This window comes from Trachurus trachurus (assembly GCF_905171665.1).
Source record: "Trachurus trachurus genome assembly, chromosome: 7".
Lineage (NCBI taxonomy): Eukaryota > Metazoa > Chordata > Actinopteri > Carangiformes > Carangidae > Trachurus > Trachurus trachurus.
Window position 1 is genome coordinate 15,207,795 of NC_139901.1, and position 17,980 is coordinate 15,225,774.

At 44.0% G+C, this 17,980-nt stretch overlaps 1 protein-coding gene across 3 annotated transcripts; it reads left to right on the plus strand.

Annotated features, from left to right (window-relative positions):
* The first annotated feature begins 541 nt into the window (after positions 1-541).
* mbd6 (methyl-CpG binding domain protein 6) lies at positions 542-17,392 on the plus strand. 3 transcript variants are annotated; one of them, XM_083975966.1, is made up of 14 exons: positions 764-929; positions 1,055-1,147; positions 1,712-1,942; positions 2,664-2,803; positions 5,150-5,252; positions 7,190-7,361; positions 7,867-10,284; positions 10,757-11,766; positions 12,157-12,265; positions 12,380-12,525; positions 13,407-14,180; positions 14,348-14,400; positions 14,613-14,679; positions 15,772-17,392. In XM_083975966.1, exons 4-14 carry the CDS (start codon positions 2,688-2,690, stop codon positions 15,841-15,843), a joined length of 5,040 nt encoding a protein of 1,679 aa, XP_083832092.1. In that variant the 5' UTR covers positions 764-929; positions 1,055-1,147; positions 1,712-1,942; positions 2,664-2,687; the 3' UTR covers positions 15,844-17,392. The 3 variants fall into 3 exon arrangements, with proteins under 3 accessions (XP_083832091.1, XP_083832093.1, XP_083832092.1); XM_083975965.1 differs by lacking the exons at positions 764-929; positions 1,055-1,147 and adding an exon at positions 542-757; XM_083975967.1 differs by lacking the exons at positions 764-929; positions 1,055-1,147 and adding an exon at positions 542-757 and having other exon boundaries at positions 14,620-14,679.
* Positions 17,393-17,980: the final 588 nt, after the last annotated feature.

Below are 17,980 nucleotides of genomic sequence, written 5' to 3' on the forward strand. Positions count from 1 at the left end.
TTATGCCCTCTGTGTTTCTAAAACCATGGCTAGGTTATGCAGAGACACTGATGACAGTGGATTGGATGCGAGCTAAAGTAATCTTGATTTTTTATTCATAGGCCTATAACTCTTAACCTCAATAGTTGTTTTAACAGGTCTACAGAGTCACTGTCACAAGTATAAGTTATGAATACAGTAGCTATATGACACCAGTCACCTTGATGGTGTCACAGGGTGCAGTTTTTTTTTGTGAATGAATATTTTTTATTCACATCCTTGATAACCTATACATCTTATAGGCTATCTATACCTACATCTTATACTATTATTCTTACTTTTCTTTTTCTTTTCCTAATTTTACATTTTATCCTTTATAATGTTCAGATAGTTAAGCATGAATGCATAATTGTGACCAGCAGACATGAGTCCCGGGCCTGTTATTATTGTGTCATTATCATGTCCTCCATCAGGCTGCTCCTCTCATGTCTGTCTGGAGCACTACAAAGGTCCCGGTGCATGTTGGGTACATTACTCCCTGAGCACCGAGTGCGCATGCCCGATAGAAAACTCCATTATTTTTTTTTCTCGGAATCTGTAAGAAAAAAAAAAACAGTGGGTAACTGTGAATTTGGGATTACATGGATCGTTATTATGGTTGTCGGACTATACACTCGCGCAAGACGGTTTAGCAGCGCAGAGAGCAAACTGACGGCTGGATAGCTGAAGCGGCGTGAACGGGACATCCTCCGGTGTTGTCGGGACTCTCCACAATCAAGTAAATTTCAGTCTGTTAGCTCTGCTAGCCTAGCTGCTGCTGCTGCTGCTGCTGCTGGCGTTAGCACCGACATCCCAGGCGCAGGGGGAAAAAATTAAGCGTTATTGCCCTTTGTTTTTTCTTAATCCGACTGGCAGACGGTTCATAAACGCCGAGAGCTGAATAAGCATCCGTATGTGTGATGTGAAATGCGGGATCATTTATATCCCTGCTATTTATTTATGAATCAACGGTTTTCAAAACACTCCGCTAGTCCTTTAGCTTAACCAGCTAACTCTTGATTCTCCCGCGATCCAGAAAAGCCAGGAGTCCAAAACTTCGCCAGCAGGCAGAGAGAGGGTCACAGGTCCCGCTAACACCAGCGTTAGCCCCCCGCCTGTCATTAAACAAGTAAGGGCACTACTCTGGTGACCGCGTTTGTGGACTGTGTGTTTTTTGCGAAGCTGTGTTATGCATTGCTCGTTATAACGTAGCTAACAAGTTTCGCCTCGGAGTGTTTTGTGCGCCTGACAGCTGTCACGACAACACAGTACAAAGTAGAGAGTAGCCTGTTAGCTTAGCTGTTAGCCTAGCTGCCTTCTGCCGCGTAGTTACAGAAATATAGTTTAATGGCTGCACGCTGCAGATATATTGAGCTGAGCTCAGTTGCCTTCGGGGTTTTATGTACAGGCTCTGTCCACGTTGTTATCTGGCTAGTGTCCTGGTAATGTAGCCGCTTTTTATCGTCAACTAAACACCCTGCAAAACCACGGGGCCTATCAAAACACACCCTCCCACTTCAAAGTAGCCACAGCTTGTTCTGAAGTTGTTTTATTTTTCAAGAGAAGTGCATCTGGTGCACCGTTTTGAGCACGCCTGGATCACACCAACTGCAGGAAATTGTTCACTGCATGACTTATTTACCCCGGTCGTCCCTGTCAGATTACATAATCCACCTCCTCCTTTTCTTTGCAGGCTCTCCATCTTCATTTCAGCCCCTACTCTGATGTGAACTGAACTGAGCAAACAAATCTGTCTGGAGTTATCCTCTAAGTTGAGGAGCCGCCTCATAGCTGGGGAAAGTCCAACTGTTTGGGCCTCAAGTCAGGTTTTACTGGCAGTCTGTGTGCTTCTAACCCACCAGCATGCACATTGCACAGTGGATACCCTAGCCAAAACAGATCCTGGCTTCCCAAAGATGACAAGGTATGTCAAATTTGCTTCGGTTCCTATTTATACTGTTACCTTGACAAAATACTTTAATGTGTGTTTTTCCATGGTCACACCCACATGATATTGAAACAAGATGCATGGTATTTGGGATTTTGGGACAACATTATATGGTGGCTTGAATTATCAAGAGCACAGACAAAGGCATAGCAAATTTAAAGGCACTTATCCAGCACTTTTTGGGCAAGTTGAAGACGCTCAGTCAGAGACATTAAAGTAGTTCAATAACCTAATAAACAGCCATTAGTTTTATTTGTTTGGCACGATGATGAAATCAGCCACACTTTAGCAGAATCACAGCAAGGTAAAATTTTGTAATGATGATTGATGTCTGACGTTGCCATTTATGTTATCAGATTAAAGTCCCCCCAAAATTGACTTCCAGGTTGTTTTGACTCTGCTGTTCGTTAGCCCTCATTGCTGAGGCATTATATTGTATTATATTCTGCAATGGCATTTAAATGTAATTGAAAATATTACAAAAGTAAAGTTCTGTATACTGATGCTAAGAGACATTACATCATTAGCCTGAAACGTAATCAACAGTGAAAACTCCTTGTTTTGTATTTACAATGTCAAAGGGGAAATTTAACATTTTAAGGCAAAAATCTTGACTCATAAAAAAATTTAACACATTTTTTTACAAGATGAAACAAAAACAAAAGTAAAACATGTTTACTCTGGGTGCTTTTCCAAGGTGCTGGCAGGCTGCAGCTACAAAATGATGGGAGGCAGTGAGACTGTCAGTGGGGACAAGGATGGGGTCCACACCACTGCAATACACGTCCCCATCGGCTGGCAGAGGAGAGTGGAGAACGGGCGGGTGATCTATGTCAGGTATGTTGGTGCAGTTTGAACAGACAGCACATGCAGACTTCATCTGTAATGTTTTCCAATATTTTCACAAATCATTCTGATGTGAAGGCTTATCGGAGTATGACTGTGTGTAACATATTTTGGAGGATATTACCATGAAAGATGACCGTGGCATAAAATCTAGTATTTTTTCCCCCAAATAAAGACTCCCTTCATTCCCTTATCCCTGCTTATTTTCCTTAGCTTACCCAGGGCAGAAGAGTTCCTTTATTTTGATAGGCGTGCACATATTTCATGTTCTGTGGTTTGGATCTTTTTGAACCTAAGAGAGGGTAAAATGTGATGTTTTTATTATGAAAGTGTGGAGGACCTCTGGCTATTGTGAGAAGTTCATTTTCAAACCAGTCAAATGGAGAGTCAAAACTTTGCTTACCTGGTTATGACAGCACGGTGATTATAACACCAAGCACAGGACAGTTGTCAACAATGAAGCAAATGATGCTGATGGTAGATTCAGGATTATCCTTGAAGGGGAGGACAACAGTGCCCATCATAACTGATGGCCTGGGGCTTAGGGCCAGAAAAGGTTTATACAGGCAAGTTGATTATGCCAACAACTGTGGGGACATTTTAAAAGTAAGAGTTCAGCACTAATGTCATTGTTGCTGTGTGGTGTTCAGCTGTGTTTTATGATATACAATTAGATTTGTTTTTAACAATGTGACTGGCATCAGTTGATGGTCTTTGTTTGCTGCTTCTTCATTCAGTGCCTGAGAGGCTGCATTTGATTTATGGTCCCATATATCCTAAATTCATCGATTGTTTTAATATTCAAGGTGTCGTTTAAATCAAGCAAGACTGATGAGAAGAAATGGAATTAGTATTGTTGTATTTACTGGATGTTATATAAATTAAGACAAAGACTCATTTTCACTTTTTGGCAGCTGGGCCATTGAAAATATACAATGGACCAGTAAAACCCTGATCTAGCTGCTGCCCTGTTGAACATTTTCAACGTGCAGTAACACAGTTCTATATTGTAATGATGATATGACTTTTCATAGATACACACATATTGAAGTGTGCTTGTACAGTTTTGAATGAAGAACCCAGACTACAGTCATGGGTAGTGATGCTCTCAGCTACAACCTCAGTTCATTCGTCTTTAATAATACGATCACAAGTGGTCAGCTCTGAGAACGTCCACTCCACTCACACCTGCTTTATAATACATCTCGACATTTGTCAACTTGTGATTGGATCTCTTTTCCTGTTTTATATGCACATGAAAAGGTTTGGGTTGTTGTTTTTAGTTAATTAACAGACAGGTCAGTCTTCCCTGAGTTGTTGTGTGGGTTTGAGCAAATAAACGTGCTGAGTACAGCCTGTACAATGAAATACAGCTTTATCCATTTGAAATGGTTAAATATTTCACAATTGAACCGTGTTGGGACCAATCAGACTGTAGCAGAGGATGTCGGTGGTGTAGTTGGTCCTCAACTGGTGACCAGGATACATTTGTATTCACATTGCTAAAGGAGTGTGGACATGTGTGGTTCACAGGGTTCCTACGCAAGTATGGAAAGTATGGAATTTGATTTTATACATTTCCAGGTCTGGAGATGTATGGAAAATGGAAACTATTGTCTGGAAATATATTTATCTTAATACTTATCTGGTTTTGGTCTTATCTGAAGTTATTTGGGTTAATTATTTTGTACTATTGTACCTAGCTACAATCTCCTGGAAATTATTTGGTTACATAATGGCATACATATTCAGAATAATGAAAACAAATGATTAATTACATGCTTTTTTATATTATGCTTTTATGCTATATTATTATCTATTTACTCAAATATCACAAATTATTTGAATTTTTTTACCGAGAAGTCTGGAAATTAGGGTCTGGAAAAAGTATGGAATTTGGACATTTCAGATGTGTAGGAACCCTGGGTTCAGACCAGCTCTGAATGATTAGATCTCACATTTCGTCCTCAGTGCACCTTCAGTACATTCACACCTGAATTTAATGCTGCCCATGGATATCTAATCAGGGCCATTCAGACACAGTCTGAAAAAGGTTAATGTGTCATCATCACATCTATCATGTTGAGTGTGCATAATCTGTTTTTGTCACTTGACTGTAATTGTTTTTAATTTCTACTTTTTGAATTTCTATTTCTAATTTCTAAATTGTGTACTCACTTAAATTAACTGGGCTAAAATGGGATTTTAGAGTTTATTACAGACAGGCCTGTTTGGAGAGCCACTTAAAATACAACTGTTTTTGTCTGTGAATGTCCCTTTTCAATTTGTCTAGAGTTGCATTGATTAACATAGTGTTCTGCTGCTGTCTTCCTGTAGTCCCAGTGGCACTGCCTTGTCCTGTCTGGATGAGGTCAAGACCTATCTGTTGACTGATGGCACCTGCAAATGTGGCCTGGAGTGTCCACTCATCATCCATAAGGTAAAAACCAGTGATAAATCTTAATGTGTCTGTGGGAGTCACTCTCACTCTATCAATATGTATTAAAACTAGGGATGCCTTTTTGCAGATCTCCAATATGCCGATGTTGTCCAGCACCCTAATTTCCGATTTCCAATAATAACCGATCTATCTATGCAGACTTTTTCCCCCCCAAAACAGATTATTAACATATCTCCTGTAAGGAATTAACTCATTGAGTGCCGTGCTCCTTTCCAAAGTTTTAGTCAAGTGTACCGGCAATTTAGATGATTTTTGACGATTTTTGTAGAGCTACAGTGTATTCTATATTATTGCCACCAACACATACTGTGGCTCATTTGAAAGGTGAAACTTTATGCCTTAAATGGCCACAAACCGTTTGTTTCTACGTGCCTCTGTTCCTGAGAAAAGTCAAGCTAAACATGGCTGGGTTTCACCAAAATCCCTCCTTTTTTTCTAGAAAAGGAGATAGAGCGTCTTTTATGAAAGGTGCTCTGTTTGTGCCTGTCGCTCTTCTGACACTCGCATTTCTGGATCAAAGGGCTTGTGTAAGATAAATATATACAACAAATGTTGTTCTATTCACAAATCCACCATCGGGGGTGGGGGGGGCGCCACTAAACAACAATAACACAGACGCACCGTGCCGTGTCACAGCCTCTCGCCGCGGAATGTGATGGTCTCTCGGCCACAGCAGGTCAGGAACACCGGCCCCACCGGTGGTCGCAGTCCTTCTGTGGTACGGGTCGGTGATGCCGGTCTGCTTTGACCGAGTGATCATCACATTTTACCACGGGAGGACCTTGGGGAGGACACGTTGTTGCTCGAGATGAAGACCGGGCGGGACTGTGGGCTGAGAGCTTCCTGTTTCGGCTCCGAGCTGCTGGAGCCTCGCGGGTGAGAGCAGAGCAGCAAAAGCCGAGTTATGATATAAATTTCCAGATCATGAGCTGTCATGAGTTTTTGATCGTCATCTATTTCAGTTCTACTAGTCGTAGAGTCCCCAAATTTACACATAAGGTGTGTTAAAGTGTCTAGTTTCATAATAAAAAAAAAAAGCAAAAAACGAGAAATCTCGTTTTTGGCACTCAACGCATGGGAACGAAAAACGAGAAATTACGTGGTTGGCACTCAACACATTACCATATGCCTACTTTTATTGTGATGCCCCAATGGATGCATTCCACAAATTAACATTTTTTATTTGTTAACAGACACACACACAAAGCGTTCTGAATGACGGACGAAACTATCGACCACTGCATACATTTTGCATTGTACTGCAGCGCACACAGATTGACTTGAATGGGGGAACATTGCTACAACGTGCGCAATGGCGACGATTGGCGCAGAGACGGATTATGAGGAAATCGGGGAGTGATGGGCAAGCAGCCAATCATCTAACAGACAGTCCCACGTGTGCTCTCTGCCTGGCTCATTGAAACAGGCTATCATATCACTGGAGGCTACGAGTGATGGGCAAACAGTCAATCATTTAACAGCTGTCTAGTTTGGTTGCGGCACCATCGCCATATGTGTTTGTTTACAGAAGAACAGCGTGTAGTGAGAACACTTGGAAAATGATTGTGCGGCTGCAATAATTAAGTAGCGCTGGTCCGTCACTACTTAATTCACTACGAAATCCAGGCGTTATATTATCAGGTTTTCATTATTGGCAGAAAAAACGATAACGAGTAGTATCATATCCACAAACAGTACCCAATAGTGGTGAGGACCTTTTAACCTCCTCAACCTCTTCATTTTACTCTTGATTTTATTAACAGTTAAGAGTTCAGACAAAATAAGCTTGTTTCTTGTGCTGGTATAATTGAAACTCTCCCACTGGTGGCTTTTAATTATCTTGATTTTAATCAAATATTAGGAAGCATTTCTTTTTTTACTTCCGTCTCCAATGTCTTTTGTCTGTTGACTATCAGGTTTTCAACTTCACTGTGGGAGTGAAGGTGGAACAGCACAGCCCGCCGTTAGGCAGAACGGAGCAGGACATGACCAAACTCTGTAACCACCGAAGGAAAGTAGTAGCGATGGCTGCACTGTGTCGGAGTATGCAGGCCTCACAGCTGCCCTTTCCCAACGTTCATCATTCAGGTAAGTCTTTTAGTATTAGCCATTGTAATTTCAAACTGTCTAAAGAAATTACAAAACAGATGCTAATTACCATCATGTGGGAAATTAGATCAATTGTGCCGTGGATGCAGTCTCTGTAAGATCTCTCCAGTTCATGTGTGTCCCCGTCTTCCCCTATGACTTGACTGGTACATAACAAACTTATGTTGCTTGCTGCACATGTGCCTGGCAGAGTGTTGCTGGTTGATGCTGTGCAAAACCTAATATAAGTAAAATTAACCACAATAAAGTAGTAATAGAAATAGAAAATGGCACCTTTATCTTTAAATGGTACAGTATTCTATTTATTTATGAATGTAGAAAAACTTTGTACTAAACTTTGCTCCTGCTTTTAACTCTGTCTTTATGCTGTTCTTTTTAAATGTTTTGTCTTTATGTAAAGCACATTGAGTTGCCTTGGTATGAAATGTGCTATATAAATAAAGATGCCTTGCCTTGCCTAAACTCTGTGTGTATCCACTTTCAGAGGTCAGCGGTCAAGTCCACGATCCAAAGGGCCTACTCGTGGAGCGGGCAGAAGAGGACCGTGGCATTTACCATCCCAAACTCCATCCAGTCCCGGCTCGTCCCCACAACAGCTTCCACTCAAACCCCTGTGCCAGTCCCAAGTCCCCTCACCAGTTCATTTACCCATACAATGGTTCCTCCCCCATCCTGCACACAGGCACAAACTCTCACCATCCCTTGGACGCTTTGAGAAGACTTCACCATCCTCCTCCTCCCCCTCCCTCCTCCACCTCTTCCCCCAGCTCATCATTCCCATCTTACAGTTCTGCCCAGAGGTCACCCCAGAACGTCAGTCAAGGTCAAAGAACACCCAAAACCCCGGAGACTCCTGGCTCTCCTCGGCTAGTGCCCCTCTCTTCCCCACCTCCCTCTTCCCCCATGACACTTGGTGGAGGAGGAAGAGGAGGACAGACTCACAGTCATCACCCCCACGGTGTAATTGTGGGAGGCTCCAACCTCTTTCCATCTCCCTCTCTCTCACCCTCTGTCCACAAATCCAACTGTGTTTCTCCTCACCAGCGGACCCGCCACCCTTCAGCCTCTCCTTCCCCTCTGTCTGAACAGAGTGGAAGCTCAACATTAGCAGAAGGAGGAGGACAGATGGGAAGTAACTTGTATCAGAGGAGGAAATCCACCTCTTCCTCTCCACACTCCCCTCTCCCTGGTGGCTCCCCAAACCCCAGCCCCCACTTCCCCAAGTACAAGCTGGAAGATATCTTGGAGCAGTTTAAAAACTCAGGCAACAGCAGCACTAATAACCACCATCTCCTAAACCCTTATAACCCCTCCATAGTGACCAACCAAAGCAGTAGCAACCCTCATGCTCTCCCCTCAAACCCCTCAAAGAGCATCGTGTGTCAGACTTCCAGTGCAGGACCACCTGGTTTTGGGTTGAACTCTGCAGGCCCCTCTAATTTACCTCTGGGGCCGTTTCTGAACCACCACAGCCATCAGGGCAAAATACCACATCCAGCTTCTTTCCCTGCAAGCAACTTGCTCTCTGCAGCTGCCAAGGCTCAGCTGGCTAACCAGATAACCCAGAGCCAGGGCCCAAATGCGGTCAGCAACTCAGCAAGTGTGCCCTCCTCTCTGGAGGTCTTGAAGGAGGCACAACAGCAACAGTCATCAAAGGTAACTAACAGCACTTTACATAACAGTCATCCTCCCTCCTCCATTGCTTCTACTAGGCCTCCCCATTCCTCCCTTGCAGCAGCCTCTGCCATCCTCTTTCCTCCATCCCACTCTCTGGCCCAGTCCCTGGCTTCCTCTCTGCCCCACCTGCCTCCCACGCCAGAGCGCAACACACCGCACAGAAAGAGACAACGGCGGTCCCCAACAGTGCTCAGCATGCTCAGAGACACCCAGCAGCTGGCTAATGGGCCACAGAAGACCCCACCAGGAGAATCTGTTTCTGCTACAGTTATCAACCTTTCCGCATCTTCCTCCCCATCTTCTTCACACTCCTCCTCCTCCTCCTCCTCCTCTACCTCAACTGTGCAGAACCAGAACGCTGTCACGCCAGAAACCCATCATCCTCTCCTCCCCGGGCAGATCCACAGGCTCCCTGCTCCTCGACAGACAGCACATCTTTCCAGGCTTCCTCGACAAACCGAGGCTCTGGATTTCACTACAGGTTTGGCTCCTGCACCTCTTAGCTTGGATCCTCCCACCCAGCCACTCTCTGCTCTGTTACACCTGCTCAGTGTGCAGAACGCACAGGCCACAGCCTCAACGTCAGCAACCAACGCTCAGTCAGGATCCGTGTCTGTTGAAGGCGGTGGACACACTAATAAACAGAGCCTCAGACTCTTGCCCTCTTCCACGTCTCATTCTAACGTCAGGCAACCACGGAGTCGGTCGCCCTGCCCAACCAATGACACTAACTTTCTGCCCCCGGTGCCACAGCCGCTCTCTCCGCCTACCACTTCCCTTCAGTGCAGATTAATGCAGTCACATTTGCCCCCTCAGTCTGCTAAATCAAGCCCCCCTCAAAGGCTTTCTCCCAACTCAAATGTAGCTTTACACAACAGCAGCAGCCCAGCGCAGCACACGTCCCCAAATCCTGAAGACAAGCATCAACCGACTGAAAATCACATTCCTACAATAGACTCTGTTTCGCAGGCACCTTTGCAGGAAGCTGCACCAGAAGGCACCGTGGCAATGGAGCTCAGTGGTAACGGCATATCCACATCAGTTGACCTAAGTCATTCTCAAGGCAACGTTTCTATGGCAATATCCACCTCCCCAAAGCCTCTTGATCTTAGCAACCATGTCCTGGCCCTTCTCGCTGCATCTTCCACTCTCCCACAGGGGGAGGGAAGCGCCTCCGAACGCACCACTGATGTTGAGATGTCTTCCCAAGAAAATCACTTCACAGGTGAGGATATTCTTTAGTCTGAAATACATCATAAGTCTTAAAACTTAAGTGTTTGAATGCATATACAATTTAAATGGTTAGTGGTGAATTTTGAAAATGTACTGCTATAGATATAAAGATATAAATAAAATAAAATAAAAAATGCTGCCTATACAGGGACTCTTAATGTGAGTTTTGTGTGTAATCATGAGCTTTTCAAGGCAGGCATTACAGATGCCCTTGTGTCTTATAATGGCTTGTGGCAAAGAATAATATCTTCTCATGATTGGACCCTCTATGCGTGTCAGTTTGGAGCGATATGGGATTCCACATGTGTAGTTATTGATGAGTTATTTCTGGCTTGTGAGTCTAATGCTGCTCTCTAGCTAAAAACTGTCAGACACAGTTAAATCCACTGTAATATATTTATTGAGCTGATTGATTTATGAGTCACTCTGAACAGAGGTAAATGATTCATGTTTCTCTCTTACAGGGGCAGATCAATCTGGATGTGTGAATCCAAAGGTCTCCACGGTGACCAAACCTCTAGCAGCCACCAGCCCCGGGCCCCTCTCCTCTCGTCTCGTGGATCATAATCCCCCCACCCATTCAGCTGTCGGTGACTCACCCGCTCCCTTACCTCTGGCAGAAGCCTTCCCCTTCATGAACCAAGAGCAGTTGCTTCAGCTGCTGTCGTCCACAGGAGGTCTACCATCACTCCTGGACCCCACTGCCCTCGCTTCATTGTCCCTAGGGGGGCTGTGGTTGGGAGGACAACATCCACAGATACCCTCTGCCAGCGCCACACTACAAACACCACAGAGTCTCACAGAACAGCATCAATCAGAGCAACAGCATTTACTGATTCAACAACAAGAGACGCAGCAGCACAACCAGGATCACCACCACAAGCATCAGCAGATAAACAGCAATCACCTGTTTCCCTTGTTGCCCTTGTTGAGTGGTACCCAAGGGGAGTTGCCTCTGAACCTGTTGGGCCTATTGAACCCACTCCCATCCCCAGCCTCAACCCCTACCCCAGGACAGGAAGCTGATTTAGGGCTCACAGAAAAACCCAGCCTTCAGGCTCTGGTCATGGCCTCCTTGTTGCTTGGGCAACAGCAGGCACCGTTTCCTCTGTCTGGGCTGGGTCAGCTGAGCCAGGTCAGTTTGGAAGTTCCTCTCCAGCAGCCGCAGCAGATCCCCACCACTCTGGAAGGACTCACCCTGGATAAAGCCTCTGGTGTCCTGGATCCGTCTACCCTCACGGGCCACGGGCTCCTGGAGGTCGCCCAGGGCCTCCTCCCCATTCCTCCAGGAGCCGAGGGCGCTCTCCAAGCCCTGCAGTCTTTGCTCCTTCCTGCCACGCTTCCTCCTCCCCCTGCAGCCTTCCTGCCCCTCAGCCCTGCCTTGCTCACTGCTGCCCTGAGCTCTGCTGAGCTCAACTCGCCTCCCCACACCCAATTAGCTCCTGCACAGCAAACCCAACATACCCAACCTCAGGTAGGCTCCCTTGTCTCCTATAGCTCTTTCTTCTGAGCTCCTCTGAGTCTCCCTTGAAAAATCAATGAGCTCATTACATAACTGCTCCCTAGTTTTCCCCTGCATTAACTGCTTTTTCCTGAAAATCCCAGAAAATTCCTTTCCTTCCAAAACACGTCTGCCATAAGCTTAGCTACAAACTAAATGTCTCGTTTGAGTTGGTTACAGTCTGTCAGTCTTAGTGCGTTGCATCATGTGAAGGCACATATTTTTAATCACATTTTTATTTTGACAGAGAGCGAGAGAGACAAAAATCTGTCTTTCTGTCTCCAGCCCAGTCTCTACCTGTTTTGCCTTTTTTGAGTGTTTCTTCCCTAAACATCGAATCTTCTCCGTTCTTGTCCTCTGCAGGTACCGACTGATGCTGGTGTTGACACCCTCATACCCCTTTCACTCCAAGGCAAGGACAACCCCATCCTCCAACACTTACTTCCCACTTTGCTTAACCCTGCTTTATTAGGTGAGTTAGTGTCCACACTGTAATCTCTCTTTTCCATGTTAGGAAACAACACTGTAGGCACTCTGTAGCAGAAAGCCATTACATCAGTGCATCTCTGAATTGTGTCTTCTGCAGGAGATCTTTCTGGCATCGCAGGCCTCCATAGCATGTTGGGGATCGGAACAGGTTCCATCCTCCTGCCCCACGTCCAGACCTCTGCTTTAGGCATGCCTCTGTTGCAGGGTCATGATGGGGCCATCAACTTGCTCAACAATATACAGGTAGGTAACAGGAAGTATGATGTGTATGTATATATATATTTTTTTTTCATATTGATGCTTTGATGCAGCCATGTGAAGGACTGGTGTCTGTCACTTGGTCAAAATCTGACTCTTGTTCTAGTTAACACTTTATGATGCATCATACAAACTACAATAACTAGGCTTTACACTGCAGGCGTCTGACAGGTAAAAATGTAAGACTCTTGAGAAGTTGCAGCTCCATTAACCAACACATTGCAGCCCATACTGGTCATTTGCTGCCATATTGACAGCCATATGCTCCGCTGCATTTACTGCTTGATTATAGCTTTTCTGCTGCTCATTTGTTACACACTGCCCTGTTCACTTATGGAGTTGCACCACTCTAAAGTTACCATTTACATAGATACCCTGTGAAGAATGAGTAGTGGGTCAGAGAGGATTTGTCAATGACTAACAATGTTGGGTATTGTCATGCTTACACAGTGTGTAAATTAAAATCATTTGGAGCCTGTTGTTGACCCTAATGATCGTTTGAAATTTTAAGAGCGGCGTTCATAATCTTCTGCTGTGTTTATATGTTGGAAACACTGACCAACTTTTCTGTGGGATTGTGTCATCAGTTTGACGAGTTCCATCCTCCCAGTTAAAATTTAATTCCTATTGTTTCAATAATTTAAGCTTTTGAACCAAGTCCCTCACTCATGGATTTATGAACTGGTGGAAAAAGGTGAGGCAAATGTATTATTCTATGGCTTTTATTTAAAAGAGTCATATGTATTAAACAATAGGTACAATGGTAAAAAGTCTCGGATGGGACTTTGTGTTGGCAGATACCCAGGCCTATATAGTATTTATTTTGAGATATTTAAGTGCCTGAACTTTCTCACTTTGTTCTCCAGCTAAGCCTTGCACCACCGTCAGAGGGAGAGAAGCCAGTTTCGATGCAGGAAACACAAAGCCCTGGCCCACAGGAAGACATTCCAGACAGTCACATTACTCCTGATGTGGTCCCCAGTCCTGCTCCACCTCTGCCTCCAGCTCCTGCCCCTGCCCAAGAACCCATCTCACCCCCTCAGCGGGAGTCTGAGGGCAGGGCTGTGATCGATCCTTACACCTCTTTCATGGACACGATTTATACCTCCTTCCTGCAAGTCAGTGCTAAAGAACAGGAAAGTGGGGTTCACATGGGACCATCCGACCCCACTTCACCCTTCTGTGCCTTACCGCCTGTTTCTTTCCCCGTGGATCACCATACCCCGTCCACCTCTGTCCCGACTCTGCCACAGGCAAGTGCCCCAGTCTCACTGAGCCCACGGCGGGCTTGTTCACTCCGCAACCCAGACTTGTCCCGTCTCAGCCTGGAGGCAGCAGCCCATTCCCCTGCCCAGGGGACACCCAAATCCACTGAGGACAGGTCCACATCACCCTTACAAAGAAAGCCAGTCATAGTAGAGGGGCACACACACCCAGAACCTCCTATGCCACCTATATATTTGGAAGAGGCTAAGACAGACTGTACTGGGCCTGCTGCGGCTGTGTGCCCTTTTGTGGAGGCAGGGGGGGAGAGGCAGGGGCACCGTCCCCATTCAGGGTACCTTAGTCCCATGGATGGATGCAGTGGGAGGCCCAGTGAGGAGACAGTTGGGACATTACTGCTCACTGAACAGGGAAGGGTAAGTGTTTGATTCTTCTGCTTTATTCAAACTGTGTGTTTGTGCACTCAAGCTGCTGAGTCATCAGACTTTACACTTTGGTTTGGGTGTAGGACGGTGAGCGCATTTTAAATCGTGGATTATATCATAACGTTTTTGTAATGTGATTTCTAACTCTACCCCCCAAGGATCAAGCAGGAGCAGTAGGTGGAGCCAGAAGAGGAAGGAAACGGAAACAAACGTAAGTTGGCTCTTTTTTAATGGCTCATTTTTCAGACAAGGACAGGGAAATTAACTGGATAAATGCATTTTCCATTGGGAATCAGTTTGCAAGACTTCAATCTTCAACGCATTAGACTTTAGTTTTGCTGATGCTTCATTACAGTTGTCCTATTGGGAGTGTTTGGCTATGTCACGCTCAATTGAGTACTAATGTGATTCCTCCTTTATAAGGCTACAGAATGTGTTGGAAGACTTCAGAGACATGGATGCCACAGCACTAGAGGAAACCAAGGCCACGGTGAGACCATGTCGCATCATGCAGTGTTTTCATATCATTAAGTTATTCATATTCTGTGTGAAAGTAACAAGGAGTGCAAGTGGGTTAATTGGCTTGGTCTGGGGGAACTCTGGGTTAGTACAAATACCAGCCCAAAATATCACGTGACCTTCATGAGCAGATAGAGCCATTTATTAAAGAATCACAGATGATTTATTTCTGTTTTCACCCTTATTTTATGTGAAAGTGTTCTCCGAGGGTTGGATTATGCCCCTTTTCCACAAATAAAATAGTTCCCAGGTGTCTCAAAGACATTTCTGTGACATGCTTCTGTCAAAATACTCCAAGGGTCAAACATCACAGCTCTTTTCATCCTGTTCAGAACGGATGGTGTCAGTGCCTGTTCCTTTAAATGCAAATGAGCCACGGCTCACCTTGCCCCACCCCCTTTACCGGCATCTACAGGTAGGGGTGGTATTATGCAAATTTGAAAACTAATGACACCATTGGATGACAACTGAGGGAACAGCTTGTAAAACCACATGGATTTCAACCTAGGGAGCCTGAAAATTACTTCTTTTTTTTGTCAATTCTCACATTTTGAGGGCCAGAAGGCCAAACATGTTAAAGAGCCTTCAAAAGGTGATAGTTCCCTATGTCCCCTTTAAGTAAAAAAAAAAAAAAAACTCACTTCAAACTCATTTCATATGGAGGATTTGTTTCGACAACGCTGTTTGTTCAAAAGGTACGAAGTCGTTTGATTGGAAAGTTCAGCACCAGCTCCAGCTAACCTGGGAGAAGCGACAGTCACCTACAGACTTAACCTTTGAATTAAATATCTAAATAAAATAGTCTGAATGATAGATCCAAAAAGCAGTTTGTGTGCCAAGGTAAGTTTGTCTAATGATAGAAGACAGACAGATATTACATTGAATTTCATTACGATTTTTTTACCGTTTCATGTCTAGTTTGCACTGCTCTCTGACTCTGAATGGTCTGCTGTAGTAAAAGGTTTCTGCTCAGGGCTGGGTATGTGGGAGTGATTGTGCTCTTTACGATGGTGAAGTCAAATGAGACGGACCTCATGTGACTGTCATCTCTCTCTTGTTCCAGACGGCACTGCTGAAGCCTGAGAGATCAGTCCGCGGCAGGAGGCGACGAGGCGCCAGGTCTCAGAGGCAGTGATTGGTGGAGGGAGCTGTCACTCACAAACTGTTCATCAATCAAAGGTGGCCAGGTGCCCCCCTCTTCCCCTCCTCTCCACCATCCTCACCACTGTTTTGACCTTTTTTTTTTTTTTTTTTTTTTAAATTCAACTGCACTAATATTATGTTGTCATGTCAACCATTGTTATGGCAACCACTATGAAAAACACATAGGAGAGATCTAGTCTGAAAAATTAATTTATAAAATATTAAAAAAAAAAAGACAAGGAAAAAAAGGAGAGTTTTCACTTTTTCACTTAGGTCTTCTCTTAGGTCTAGTTCACAAAATAATGGTTGCTTGACATTGTGATCAGAGATCTGTTAATTATGGTCGGTGGTAGAATTATGTCAATGAGAAAACAAAAAATAACAAGCAAGAGTACTGTTTTCTTCTCATCAGTGTGTAACTGTGAGTCAGGATAAAGCCCATCTACTTGAACGATGCTCTCTGTTGAAAGTGTGTCTGTGCATGAGTGGACGTGTGTTACTTTGTGTGTATGTTTCTGTGTGTTGGACAACAGTGCTATTGCTGAGCCCTACCTGTCCAATGTTTAGTCAGATTTATTTTCATTTCAGAAAACAAGACTGTGTCTGTCAGTATTGGAGACACACAGCGGTTGTATTTTACAGAAAAGTTTTGAGAGGTGCTAAATGAAAACATAAGAAGGAACAGACTTGATTTCTTTTTTTCTTCAGTATGATATCAATTTTGTATGGGACAAGCCAAGGAAATAATGTGGTTCACCCTATCAGGTTTCTTTGCCAGTTGACATCAACTTCATGACAGAACTTTTTAAATCCTGATTCCACGTCCACACTAATAGTTTAACGAAGCGAGAAAATGTTTTTAAATGAAGTTTTTTGTCTTTCCACACCCAGTTTTTGAAAAGTCCACGACAAACCTGGAACAATTCAAGAACAATCCTAAAGAACCATTCGTCCCACTTTGATAACCCACTTACAATTCACATGCTGTCTAATTTGATGCTGTGAAAAACTACTTAGCTACTTGCCCCCGGGAACATCGTCACAGAACATTTGCAGGAACCCTGGGTTTATAGAAAGTACAAGCATGTCCTTTGATTGTATGAACGAATGGCTGGAGAACTTAAACGCAGAGAGCTATGATGTCTTACGTGGATCTGTTGAGTCCGTGTGTTACTGTGGATTTGGAGTAATATCCTCCCTCTGTCTCATATCACTGTTTGAGCACTCCTCCACACACTGCCCCGCCCCAAGTACTGGCATCTCTAGCTGTATTTAAAAAAAAAAATGATAGAGAGGAAAAAAAAGAATAAAGTGAAAAAGAAAGCAGATTATGCAATTTCTACACTTGGAGATTTGTACATATGTACAGTTAATGTGTTTTATTTTGATTTTATATTGTTAGAGAAAGAGACAAGAGAGAAAACATTGAATTGTGAATTTTCCTGGGAATTGTAATTGAGTATTTTTCTCATTCTACCCGTTGCTTTCAATACTTATGTTTAAAAAGACGATTAAATTGTGGACTGTAGCTTTCTTTTTTATATGGGAGTCTTTTTTTATTTAATATTAAACTATTTACAGAAAAGTTACCTTGTGTTGACTTCTATTGAGAACAGGGTGCAAGCAACTTTATGATGATGCAGTTTTCACTATATGTGTCTGAATTTGGCTGTAGCTCACATACTGTTGTATAAGATTTAGCCTTTATGGGATGTTTGCACAAAACATATCAACAAATCTGCCTACAGAAGAAGAGCCCGCTTGAAAATGCATTCCAGTGTCCAAGGTAATATTGTTTATTAGTGCAGTTATTGGTCTTCATTCATAATACCACAGTGAAGAGTGTTTTCAGACGTGTTACTCTCTGTTTATTTGTACAGCCCTCGTGCATTCAGTAGCCTTTATGCGCTGTCTGCACTGTAATGTGTTATCCCGTTTTTAATTTTTTTTTGTGCTGCATCATCCCTGCTTCATCTGACACCGTAAAGCTCCTTCAAGGTGAGGCCTGATCTCATTTTTAATCAATAGTCCTCACTGGCTTCTAATGGCTTCTTGCCTTCCAAGAAACACAGTCAGGGCAGTAGAGAGGGAGCCAAAGTGAGCTGTACTCTGCTGTGCTGTGATGACTA